Genomic DNA, 13,139 nt, shown 5'->3' on the forward strand with positions numbered 1-13,139 from the left:
GTGATTGAGAGGAACGGCCTCCCGGATCTGAACCCAAGCGGTGTTTTTTGGTTGGACTTATGTGCAAACCGCAGTTTGTCCATAACAAACAGCCTTATGTTGAATATAAGGTTGTCCATAAGTGCACGTGACACCAGGACGCCCTAGGCTGCAGGTCAATGATCGACTGGGAATGCCTTGGTGTTCCCTCGGACAAGCTGGAGGAGAGGGAGGTCTGGGCTTCACTGCTTAGGCTGCTGCTCCCGTGACCTGGTCCCAGATAAGCGGAAGAAGATGGATGGATGGATAAAATGCTGCTACTATTTATTTCACATTTTCATTGCCTAATTGTAACTTCTAATTTACTCTTACCAGTAGGTATTTATAAAGAAAGAAAAAGAGCTTTAACAGAGATAAAATAATTATTGAGCAGAATTAAGTTGAGCTTCTCATGAGAAAGTTAAATGCCCACCAACAGTACAATATATCAACATATAAAAACAATGATTAAAAACATACTTAAACTGTAATTATTGCTATGTTTATCTCTAAAATAATTAGTATGGTGCTTTATAAGAGTATTATTTTTCAAATAGAAATACAACAAATTGCTCTTTGAAGAGTTTGAGGAATGTGCAGATCAAGGAGTTTGATTGGTAAGGGATCAAAATTCAAGTAAAATCATTTTATGATAAATAAACGGTCAACTTAATAAAAAATTTTTTATCTATAGCTAAATTGTGCATTTTTTTTTATTTAAGAAGACAGGTGTGTTAGCAGCAATATTACAGTAGCATACAAATTACTGTCCTAATATCCAGTGTTACAGCTGGAAAACCTTAAATGATTTCTATTTGAATTCCGCATTGGACTGTTCTTTCAGAAATACAGCGAAAAACAAGACGGTGTTGAAAACACAGTAGTTTAGATGCCATAGCTTCGATAAATACGGTAAGGAGAACAGGAAATCAGCTGGGATGTGCCGGGAATGTTCCAGTAAACCGTCTTTGTGTAAGGCACCGGCCAACGCCATGACACCGATATGTTGTAGGTAGAATGTGTATCGGCAATTTGACTTGTAATCTCAGCTTTTCACATTTTTATACCGTAAATTACCCGTTTATTAGTAATTACCGTTAGTCTGACCAGTAGATGGTTTGAACGGCGTCACGACTCAAGCAGTCACCTGGATCTCTGATTGGCTCAGAGCGCTGATCCGGGTACTGCGCTAGAAGGAGCCCATTAGCTAAAGGTACCAATATGGCGGAGGTAAGAGGGAAAACAGGGGAGAAGCAATCGATGTTAAATCGACATTTTTAAAATTTGTGTGCTGTATTTTTCATTTTTACGCAATCGATTGAAGAAACAATGCTTTTTGCCTTGTGTATAGCGTGTTTCGTCTCATAATTGTTGTTTTTATTTCTCCTAAATATGCTTAAATGTCTGGACTGATCCTTCACTACGAGGCCTCTGCGCCTTCGCTCTCAGCTGCTTCGGTGAAGCGGCTGTGTAAATTCATACGTAAATTTAACGTTAGCTTGCTGGTTCAAGTAAATTGCAGACCATATAATCTTTATGGTGAATGGAAAAATATTTTTTGATGTTCAGGCTGGAGTAGCGGCACCTACATTTAAAAGGTTGCTCGACTTTATCGATTGCAGTACCGCGCAAACGAAATTAGTGTTTACATTTTTCGGTGGACAGCGTTAACATTTGGATTTGGAAATAGCTTTCCGGCTAGCTAAGCAGTACTGGATCTGCAATGACATATACAAGCGATTATACAAGGTTTTTTTTATTCAGTCCTCTGGGGAAATTTTTTATTCCAGCGTTTAAAAAAACGTATCTTTCCCTGAGTGTGCAGCTCGGCTAGCGTTGTATTAGCCACCTATATCGGGTAACATTAGCGACAATTGCAGTTTTCCTGCCCGGCTATTTCCTTGGGTCATATTACACACAACGTAAAAATATTTTATTGGTCATCCTGTTTTAATATTTGAGGTTAAAGCCCCCGAGTAATTTATTTTAATTCAAATTTTCTGTCTTGCTCCAATTTATGGTATTTTTTCCCTTCTTTTCCAGGCTTCCCTAGGGAGTTCAAGTCCAGGTAATACAATTTACTGTGTAATCTATATTAAGGTGTGCTTTCAAAACTCTATTTTTACTTTTCACAAATAATAGTAAACAGAAATATAGAGATGAATTTCTGAAAATGTTATGAGTTTGTAATAAAGTAAGGTTTTGCTTATTGCACGATAACAATTTGGTATTTATAATTCTTTTATTTTTCTTTCCATTTTTCTCATTCAGTTGGCTCTTTATCATCAGAGGACCATGACTTTGATCCAACAGCAGAAATGTTAGTTCATGAGTATGATGATGAGAGGACTCTGGAGGAGGAAGAGTCTCTGGAAGGCGGAACAAATTTCAGATCTGAAATTGCAGATCTGGAAAAGGTATTATAATAAATCAGTAAATCCATATGCCATTCCAAATGTCATATGATAGGTGCAGTGTATAAATTTGTCCAACTTGACCATCTTGTACTTCGTACATGAAAACAGTATAACCCTGTGAAATGGAATTGATACATTTTTACATTCATTTTTCTTTTAACAGGAAGGGAACATGCCTTTAGAGGAACTATTGGCCATTTATCGCTATGAGGCCTCAGCAGGCTCCAGTATAGACAGCTCCTCTGGAGACCTGACTGATGAGCTCCCCGACATGACTTTGGATAAGGTAAGGAGTTGCTGTTATTTGGTAGTTATACAGTTGCTAAGTAGATTTGTGAGAAGCAATTGGCAATAAATATAGCGTTAATTTGTAAAACAATACTATATTTGTAACTTATGATTTTTGTATGGTGTACAATTTATATTCCTTTTACTCACTAGGAGGAAATAGCTAAAGACCTTCTGTCTGGAGATTATGAGGAGGAGACCCAGTCCTCAGCTGATGATCTGACTCCTTCAGTTACCTCCCATGAGGCCACTGATTTCTTCCCAAGAACACTTAGATGTAAGTGATAGATTACTACTTTTAAATTAAAAGTATTTTATGTTTGCAACTGTCCGAATTAAATCTTTTTTAGTGTGTGCAATACAGTGATTAATGTGCTCATTATTTTTTTATATTAATATTATGAGAATACTGAGAATACTAAGATGTGTAGTTTGCAAAATTTCAAATTTAGATTTTGGTTGTGAATGCTAAATGTAGTAGCAGTTCCCTTCTTTTTGTCACAGATATTTGGTGCAGCTGACTAGTTTTTAATTATTTTAAAACCTAGTGTGTAATATGTCACACAATAAAACGGTAATTTGACTGTGGATCTTGGTGTTATAAAGGAGGGTCACTTACTGTTGTGCACTGTGAAATATTCACTTCTCCCACTTAGCTGTTGATGGAAAAAGTTACTGTTAAGGTTATAAAATTTGACAAGGCTCGTTGTCTAACAAAACATTTAGATAAAGATGTGTTAAGTCTGCAGCTAATGCAGTTATTTGTGTAAGTTAAGCTTAGCTTATCTGTCTCTGACTGCTGTTCTCAAGTCCATTTAAGACTAAATTTAATTTTTAGCATGTCCAAATAGAGCCAGAATCAAAAAAAAGTACAAATAGGTTGGATTAGAAAAGTAACTCAAATAAAACCATAATTATAACACTGTAAAATAAAGACAAACAGCTGGGATTTGTTATGCAGTTTACATAACAAAAATGAATCATTAGCTCAGTCATTTTACTGGAAAAATATTTTTGTCATAAATTTGTTTTTGCAGCTGTGTTACTCAGCCAACTTACCGTGGGTTTGTGGTTTGAAACAGTGTTGGTTCTTTACACATAACTTTACCTAAATTCTTTGGAAAGCTTCAAGTATGTTTGAGGAGATCTTACAACCTTTAGCAGAAAAACTGGGAAAAAAATCTTTTGGGTAAAACATCCGGCTTTGGCATTAAGCAGCTGCCATTTAAATTCAGGGTGTACTAAAGTATTTAAGATTTACTAATTGTTAAACATTTTTTTTCTTTCTTTTAAAAAAACCCCAGCAAACGCTATTTCTGACGGTGATAAAGAGTCAGAGTGTGATGAAGATGGCCCATGCCCAGAGGACTCGAGAAAGGTAAATGATTTGTTTCATTTGGAAACATGGATATAGGATATAGTTTACTCGCCGTTTCATGTTTGTTTCATGTTAAGTCAGGTTGCTTTTGAATTCAGACATGCCCTCTTATGCTTTGTAATAGGAAATAATGGTGGGATTGGAATACCAAGCAGAAGTTCCTTCTTGCCTCTGTCACTACAAAGATGAGGAGAAAGGTGAATACTACTTCTTTTTTTTCTTTTTTTTTTGCTTTCATCACACGTTCCTAATCTATTCTTTAATGTGGCTGCTTACAGTGTTGTTAACCATTCAATTAAGAATAGGTGATGTACACCTGGTGATTAATTTTAACATCATGTATTTGGTTGTATAGCATATGAAGATGAAGATGAGTTACTGTGGAGTCCAGGTGTATTATCAGAAAACAAGGTTAGAAGTTTCCTGTGTGAAGTATTGTCACGGACGACAGATGAAAAGACGGGGTGTGACAAACCAGGAATGCATGTGCGAGACAATGAGCAGGTCAGTCATGTCTTACTCAGTCCTTTACGTGGTTTGATAAAATGATGAATGTGTTATTAGCAGTGCACCTCAAGAAAGGTATTTTCTCTGACATTCATATCTGTTTAATTGTTTCTGATCAATTTTGGCAAATGCTATAATTTTTACTCTTTCATTCTTTCAATGTAGGCTTTACGTGAGCTTGTAAAATGCAACTACAACACCCGCGAAGCACTAGAAAGATATTGCAACCATGTACAGTCCTCAAAAGGTAAGCAAGTGATTTCTCATAGGAAATGTCATTGTGATTCGTTTGCACCTCAAGACACTCAAAATGCTTCACATGTAGATTTCACTTTCATTCAAAGTCATTATTGTACATGGGCCCCCCCTTTTCAGTAATTAGACAAATGAGAATTGATGAACAGTTTCTTGATCATGTGAGGTCGAGCTGATTGCAAGTATTGGACTTGATGGCTGTTCACTGACATCAAAATATGAGAGATGTTAATGCAAATGTAGGACGCCATCATTAGGCTGAAAAACCAAAATAAACCTTTGGGACTAGACAAATTAGATGTCTTTGAAAAAGGAAAACATTGCCACTCAGCAACACCAAAAGACTACATAAGACAACTAAAGCTTGGATTATAATCTGTTGTGGACACTGACAGCTGGAGGCCTGATGCCTGAGTTCTCATTCCTGTTATACTTCTTTAAAATCAACTTGACGTCCGCTGCTTGAGCGCATGCATGGTTGTATTGTCTCAGCAGACAAGTCTGCGCGGTCACAAAAAACAGGTAGGCATGCAAACTCTCACGTTTACTGTCTGATGACGACATTTACAAACCACTAGTTTCACTGAATAACAAGAACGCCTGATTAGGCCTGCCAAGGAATCCTCTAAAGGAGCAGTTTCTTCTGCCTAAAAACATTTAGACAGATGAAACCAAGATGAACTTGTACCATAATGATTGGAAGTGAAAAGTATGGGGAAGGAGAGAAACGACTACCAAATCATGTGTTAAACATGAGGCAATGTTATGGCATGTGTTTATTGATTATGGAGACTGCAACAAGATTTTCTCAAGGCAAAGAAATGGGATATTCTTCACTTGCCAAGCCAGTGACCTGATCTTAAACCAGCGGAGTATCCCTTAAGGACCCATTGTGGTCACTACATTGTGTATTTTTGCCTTCAGTCTGGCCAAGCCACCCGTTTGGGGTTACAAAAACTGAGAGCTGAAGAACGAGTCGAAATAATGTCAATGTGTGACAGGACTGAGGATGTAACTGGAGATGGAACAACCCGATATACAGTATTGGTACCGGTCCAATCTTGACCTAAATTACTGGATCGGATATCAGGGAGAAATTTAAAAAAAAAAATGAATTAAACATCACAAAAGCACCTCACAAAACTTTTGACATGGCATACACCAGCTCGCGACCATAGCACGTCGGAGCAGTATGTGTCACCTGATAGAGCGACTGTTGTGTGCGAGACCTGTCGGCGGTCTGGAGTGACTTCACACTAAAAAGCATCGGGAGCCTCGCTACATGCTGCCAAACCGGCATTTCATCTCTGAGTAGGCTATCCCAGTGTATTTTTATTTATTTTTTGTTATTGTTATCATGCGATCTCTAGTCTAGTGTGCGTTACAATTCGCAAGGTAGCCGCTGTGAGTGTTACGGGCCCTTAACATTTGCTGAAGACGGAGCTGAAGGCAGAAGATCCACAAACAAATAGAAATTGAACACGGCTCCAATGAAAGCATCGCGACAGAAATCAATACATTTGGTATTGTCCACAGGTGCTCGATCTGAGGCAAATTTAAACATTTGTTAAAAATTATTAGTTTGTCCAATTACTTTTGAACCTTTGGAATATGGGAGACTATATAAAAATGCCTGTTATTCCTAAATGGTTGATACTAAGTTTGGAATAATGGACCATTCAGTTGGGATGAATTTTATTGGTGGGACATGTCTTGGTTTCGACATGGCCTGTGGTTACCTTTGCACACCCATTGTTAAAATGGATTCATGGTTTCATTGCAGGAAAATCACCTCCATGGTCTGAAGAGGAATGCAAGAACTTTGAACATGCTCTTCAGATGTATGACAAGAACTTTCACCTCATTCAGAAACACAAAGTGAGTGTGAATTTATGGTTCCCTTTACAAGTGTATGCAAATAAAAATGTATACAAAGTTTTGTAAACTCTGTCCCCCTCCTCTCCTCTCAGGTCACAACAAGAACAGTAGCAGAATGTGTGGCATTTTATTACATGTGGAAAAAGTCAGAGCGCTTTGACTTCTTTGTGCAGCAGAATCGGTTCGGGAAGAAAAAGTTCAGCAACTATCCTGGAGTAACGTACGTGAAATGAAACGGAGTGTCTGTCTTTATTGCTTTGCTTCAATAAAATGGAAAAAAGTTCACATAATATGGAAGAAACAAACCCAGTGACATTTCTTTGTTTCTAGTGACCTGATGGACAGGCTGGTGGATGAAGCGGAGGGGTTAGCTGTGGACAGTTCCTCCTCCGTGTGTTCAGGTGCTGGTGGTGGTGGAAGGCTGGAAACAACCACAGAACAGCAGCTTAGCCTGCTCAACTCCATCACTGCCAGCGACCTCACGGGTTAGTTACAGACCTTAGTTGTGTAGCGATGGTTTAAAAAAATAAAAATAAATGACTACTTCTTGTTGTTAACTGTTTTGTGTCTTTGCAGCTTTGAGCAACACTGTAGCCACAGTATGCAGTCCTGCAGAGGTTAGCTGCCTGGACTCCTACAGCTTTCCTCCACTGGACAGTCTCCATCGAGGTTCCCTGAACCACGAGGAATCCCTTGGGTTCCCTGCAAATGGTGCAGAACCTGACTGCCTCAATATGCTTGAGGCTGGCTTCTACCACTCAGATCTGGGCCAGCTGGGAGGCGTGTGCGTCAACAAGGACTGTGAGCGGCCCTCCAAGAGACTCAAGATGGCGCTGCCTGACTCCTTTATCAATGACGTATCCGTGGGTAACCTCGGAGTGGACTTTGATGCACGACGGACGACGACGCATCACCACCGAATCACCGGCGCCAAAATGGCAGTATCTGTCACAGACTTTGGGAGCTTGGCTGGGAGCGGTGAGCCCAACGGGTTTCTGGGAGCACATGCACGGCACCACACACAGCACACTGCAGCACTTCAGTCAGAGTGATCTTCCTCATCTTCTTCCCTGTTCTTCCCTTTTAAGATCCCTTTTTTTCCTGCTTGTACATAAGACTGACCTCACTGGAAAATTCAATTTGTTTAAATTCTATTATATATATATATATATATCTATATATATGTATATGACTATACTTTGTTTTCATTTTTTGTGTAATATGACATCAGTGATGTCTATCATATAGAACTAAAATCTTGATTTCTCTCAAGAGTTTATATAGCCATTTATTTTATTTTTGTTTTGCGGTCTTGAGATGTGTAACGTCCATGTACAGCAGGGCCCAGGGGCTGCAGTAGGAGAGATGTGTCTCTTCCTCCTTCACATCTACACCCACCATCTTCAGAGCTTCAGTACCTTATCCTGCCATCCTTCTAGCTGCCAAAAACTTAGTTTCCCCAGCTCTGGTGTTAGCATTTAGTTGCCTGTATTTGTTGTTTAAGGTGGTACTATTTTTTATTTTATTTTTTTTATTTTTTTTTTGTTTACAGGTACTTTCCAGTAACCCAACTTGTGCAAATGGTTTTTATATGATTTGAATCTACCTGGGTACATAACTGTACGAAGAGCAACACTAGCATGGAGATTAGCTTGGAAACCAGGAAGTGTCGTGGCTTAAGCTGCTAAGGCCATCTTGTTTGGGTTTCTTCTCTTTATGTTCTCTTGTGCTTTGTAGTCTGTCTGCTTATTTACCTTTGTTCAAAGTGGCCAATACTGGAGGGTTTTTTTTTTTTTTTTTCCCTTTTAATAATGCCCATTTAGTCAAACCCAAATGAATGGCCTTGTTTTTTGTTGTTTTTTTGTTGTTGTTGTTTGTTTTGTTTTTTTCTTTACATTTTAAAATAGGTGATTGAAAAATACCGGAGCAAATTAATATACTGGGAGTCACCTTGTTTTACTGTTGAGTATATAAATATATTTTTAAAATCCTGCTACTTGCTAGAATATCAACGAACCATAACAGCAATATTGCAATGCAAAGATTTCTGGTTGGGTTAATAGCCATTTAAACCTCGACACAGTAAAGTATGTATTTATTGCATATACTTTTCTCATTCTAAAGTTTTATTTCACCCTTTCAGTTCATGCTTTCACTCACGCTACGCTTAGGCAAGTTAAGCTGTGTGTGTGTCCTAATTAAGTGGATATGTTCCTAAATCAAGTAGCGCCTTTTTTTTCTTCTTTTTTTTCCCCCCCCTAACCTGCTAGCAGTATTATTATTATTTTATTTTATTTTTTTAAGCTTCTCTGAGTTTGTATTGAACCTCTGCCTAGCCTGTACTGCCTAGTTATGCCTTTTTGAAATCCGGTTGACAATATTTTGGAGCCTAGTAGCAGAAATGGAGCTGTTTTTCGCTTGACTGAAGTTCATAATTGTGAGTTGTAAAACGTTTAGCAGGTCAGTGTCAGTTGATTGGATGCAGTAGTAGTGTTTACTTAATTTATCTATGCATTGTGCTATGACTATTTAGTTTGTTTCAAGGGTACATCATGTTTGTTGTGTCCATTCATGCCTAATAATCCTTAAGTTTAATCAAGCAGTTCAGTTTCAACGGCCAGCGTCAGAGAGGATAATCACATCTGTGTTTCATGTAAATAATTAGCAAATAGCCTTTAAAAAGTCTATTAACTGACCTCTTACACTTGTGAATCTGTGTTGATAAAAAGGTTTTACTTTGATTCCTTGTCAGAAAGGCAATAATTTGTAGATATGTACAGATATTTTGGGTTTTGCATTTTACTGGTTGACTTGGTGTTTTCATTTCTTTTCTCTCCTTGGAAAGTCACCCAGACACCAGGACACAGCTGAAACCACGCATGCCAGCTGTGCCCTGTTTCAAGTGTACCACTGAAAACGGCTTTACCCGAAGACGTATTGATATTACTCAATGTTGCAATTTTTGCATTCAAAACATGCAGCCATGTGTAAAAGACACTCATGTTTCTTTCCTTAAAAGAGTTTTTACATGTTGTCGTCGTCTATATTTGTCTCGATGGTAACGGGATGGCTGCTGCTGTAAGTGTGTGGAGAGCTAGTTTCTCTTTTAATGCAATGTGCATAATGCAGTAGGTCCTCCAAGCTCTTCTAGCTTTAGCAGTGCAGTGATATTTATTTCACCTGTGGTTTGTACAAAGACTCAGAAAAACTGTCAGAATGTAAAGGCCATTAAGTAGTAGAAGTAGGTTTTTCACCACCCTGTGAACTCTCGAAAATGTGATATTTTATTGATATCTCTGGTATGAGACTTGTGTGTGCAAGCAAGCACTAAACAAATTTATTTTATATTTTGTATTGTGTTTTGAAGTTTAAAAAAGAAAAAAATATAGCAGTTGTGGTTTTGAAGAAGGAAACAAAGTCCTTTGATGAAAATAAAAACACCTTTGTGAATAAAAACCTACAAAACTTAAAAATGTATATCCAGAAATATAGACAATCAAAAACTTCACTATGAGAAATGTTCAAGAAGCTATCTTTATTGTTTATAAAAATTGTACATAAACATTGAGTTTTCTTTTTTGTTTTTTTTTTTCTTTTGTTAAACATTATTTTGTATTTTATGTTGTACTTTAATACCTTGTGTACAGATCCAGAAATAAAGCTCTGGAAAAGGTTCGAAGATTATTGCTGCATCTTTATCATTACGTTTATTCTTTACATGAGAGCGGCAGTTTAACAAAACTTGAGGCTTAAATTCCTCGTGATATATATATATATTAAAAAAAAAAGTTTTCGTCAATTTTTGGACCAAGTATTATTTACAGCCCCCCCCAAAACCATTCTTTAAACTGACAAAATCTCAGCTCAAGTTCTGCTTACCTGCCTGTTCCATCTGAACCAGCCTTAAATCCTTACAACCACAGGTTGGTAGGGAAAATGTATTGCCTGATTGGTTAGCAAGTGGTTGCTGATTGTTGCTGGGTGTCACAATTAGTCACAAACCACGTGTTATACCAAAATAAAACCTTGCACTTACTTTGGTCTCTATCAGATTGCTTCAGGTGCCCACAGTTTGCATGGAAGACAGCAACATGTCTGCAAACACTTGTCAACTATTAAGTAGTAAATGAAAACATTTGTCTACAAAATAAAAGCTATCCAATCAACACAAAGGTGCAACCTTTACTTTGTAGGCAAAGCACTAAAAAGTACTATTCCTAGTCACACTAGGGAAAACTGGCTAGAGATTGAATAATGAACAACATTATTGGGACTGCGTGCAATAAACTTGCTGTCTTTTTCTTTTAAAATTGTTCCTCCCTTGATATAAGATCAGGTTTGCAACCACTCACTGCCTGATTGTAATTCATTGATTAATTAACTGTTAAAAATCTGCAAAATAGCTACAGAAATTCTCAACAACTACTTATATTCAGCCAGAACCTTACAGAGACATTCCTCCACAACCAGTGATATAGTTGCTGGAGGACAGTGATTTAACTGCAACGTGACATTGGCACTCAGCAATTTTGCTTTTAGGAACCAGAATATAAGACTTGAATAAAGCAAATTAATCAAGCCTGAGATGAAGCATATTAGCCACTGCAAAAACTGCCATTGCCAAGCTCAGGTTCAGAGCCAACATGTATTACAGGTAATAAAATTCCCTAAAATAGAAAAATAGTTAATGATAATATAGATTATCAACGTAGATTGCAAACAAGAGGACCTTGAGCTTGACTAATTTGTCTTTTAATAAAATAAAAACAAGTTAGACAAAGAGCAGACAATTTCACCTTATGTCATAAAATATACAGACAATTCCTCTGCTTTTAGCCAAAACCACTACCAGCTTTATACTCACTAAACCAGCTGCTTATTATCTTGATCTTCTGAGAGAGATCTGTAGAGTGAGAAAGTCCTCTGCCAGAATCACATCTACCCCAGTGTCCTGCAAAGCCTCTTCAGCCTGTCTCTTTAACTCTGAAACATGGTCTTCATCTCCTTCCTTCACCATGGCGCTGGGTTTGTACCGCTGACTGAAGTGATTTAGCACCAGCCTCCGTGCACAGCAAGCTCGTGCTACTGCCGCTGCCATCTCAGGTGTGCTGTGCCCATGGTCCACTGCTTTCTCTCGGTGCTCGTTCCCAAGGGTGGCCTCATGAACCAGAATGTCCGCTCCGCTGCACAACCTCTGCGGCCCTTCCCCAAGCACCGAGCTACAGTCCCCTAAAATGCAGACTTTCCTCCCAGGAATAGCTTCTTCTAGCACCTCACTAGGCTGCACCACACGCCCGCTTTCAAGAGTTACTGACTCCCCAGCTTTGAGGCGCCCATAGAGAGGGCCTGGTTTCAGGCCTGTAGGATACAAAATGAGACCAGCTGCAAGGGTTGCTTTTCTGAAATTGTTTCTTGCATTAATAAATAATTGGTGATGACAGTTATTTCCATCTACTTTATATGCAAGGAATTTATATTTTTAATATTACACAAATAATGAAGAGATATTAAAAGAACAGAAAATGCCTCTCACCTAGTTCCTTCAGCAGTTCTGTTTTCAACCTTCCAGGTCGATCTCGCTCCTGAATGCAAAAACCAAAGGAAGGGATGCGGTGAAACAACCTGAAGGCTTTGACCGCAAACTTCTGGTCTTCAAAGAGAAGATAAGTGTCACTGGAGACATCCAAGGAGATTGTTCTGCCTGGTTGCTCCTGAGGATGGAGAGGACCGCACTCTGCTGCCATCTGGGGAGACAGAGAGGTGCTAGTATTCGTCAGAAAAAAACAGCATACAAGTGGACAAAATACAAAATGTAAATGCTCAGGTGGAAACTGCCATAACTGGTGAGCTGAGAGATATGCTCAAACATGTACCAGCGCAAGTCAAAGGAGGCATATCAGCAACAATTTGCACACTGATGTCTTTTAAATAAACAACTAAACTATCATGCACAGTAATAAAAAAAAAGCTACAATTTAAAGATGACCCTAAACACATCACACACAGGGAAGTGATCATGTAAAGAGGAAAGCTGTGAAGATGCACTTTCTCTGGAGGAAGAGTATGACTGTCCTGCATGACAGAAAATCATATATATTTTTATAAAAACATAAATGAAATGATGAACCCACAAAAAGAGAATTTTTTAAAATCTTTTTGGTAGGGGTGCAACAATACACAAAATTCACGGTTCGGTTCGGTTCGATACTTTGGTGTCACGGTTCGATATTTTTGTCATTTATTAAAATTATAAATATATATTTTAACTCAAAAGTACAGTTTTTAAATTTAACCCTAACCCTTGTGTGTGTTTTTTATTTTGACAGCGAATGCGCACCTGCGGACCACTTATGTGCAGCCCTGGTTATTTAGCTCCTCATATTGCAGCCACAGAAATT

The 13,139-nt window shown here is 38.2% G+C and overlaps 2 protein-coding genes across 2 annotated transcripts in view; one reads left to right on the plus strand and one right to left on the minus strand.

Annotated features, from left to right (window-relative positions):
• Positions 1-1,219: 1,219 nt before the first annotated feature.
• mier3b (mesoderm induction early response 1, family member 3 b) lies at positions 1,220-8,279 on the plus strand. Its single transcript, XM_005722002.1, has 13 exons — positions 1,220-1,248; positions 2,062-2,086; positions 2,290-2,435; positions 2,599-2,721; positions 2,877-3,000; positions 4,028-4,101; positions 4,226-4,298; positions 4,457-4,605; positions 4,774-4,855; positions 6,647-6,741; positions 6,834-6,961; positions 7,072-7,226; positions 7,318-8,279. Exons 1-13 carry the CDS (start codon positions 1,240-1,242, stop codon positions 7,791-7,793), a joined length of 1,659 nt encoding a protein of 552 aa, XP_005722059.1. The 5' UTR covers positions 1,220-1,239; the 3' UTR covers positions 7,794-8,279.
• Positions 8,280-10,514: 2,235 nt separating this feature from the next.
• The window catches only part of elac1 (elaC ribonuclease Z 1), a 6,499-nt gene continuing 3,874 nt past the window's right edge, over positions 10,515-13,139 (minus strand). Inside the window, exons 4-5 of the mRNA XM_005722003.2 lie at positions 12,275-12,485; positions 10,515-12,099 (exon numbers count right to left, since the gene is read on the minus strand). Of these exons, the coding sequence (XP_005722060.1) occupies positions 11,621-12,099; positions 12,275-12,485 (690 nt within the window). The 3' untranslated portion in view covers positions 10,515-11,620. The remainder of the gene's footprint in view (positions 12,100-12,274; positions 12,486-13,139) is intronic.

This window comes from Pundamilia nyererei, unplaced genomic scaffold (assembly GCF_000239375.1).
Source record: "Pundamilia nyererei isolate P.nyererei 1_Seehausen unplaced genomic scaffold, PunNye1.0 scaffold00006, whole genome shotgun sequence".
In the NCBI taxonomy this organism is placed as follows: Eukaryota; Metazoa; Chordata; class Actinopteri; order Cichliformes; family Cichlidae; genus Pundamilia; species Pundamilia nyererei.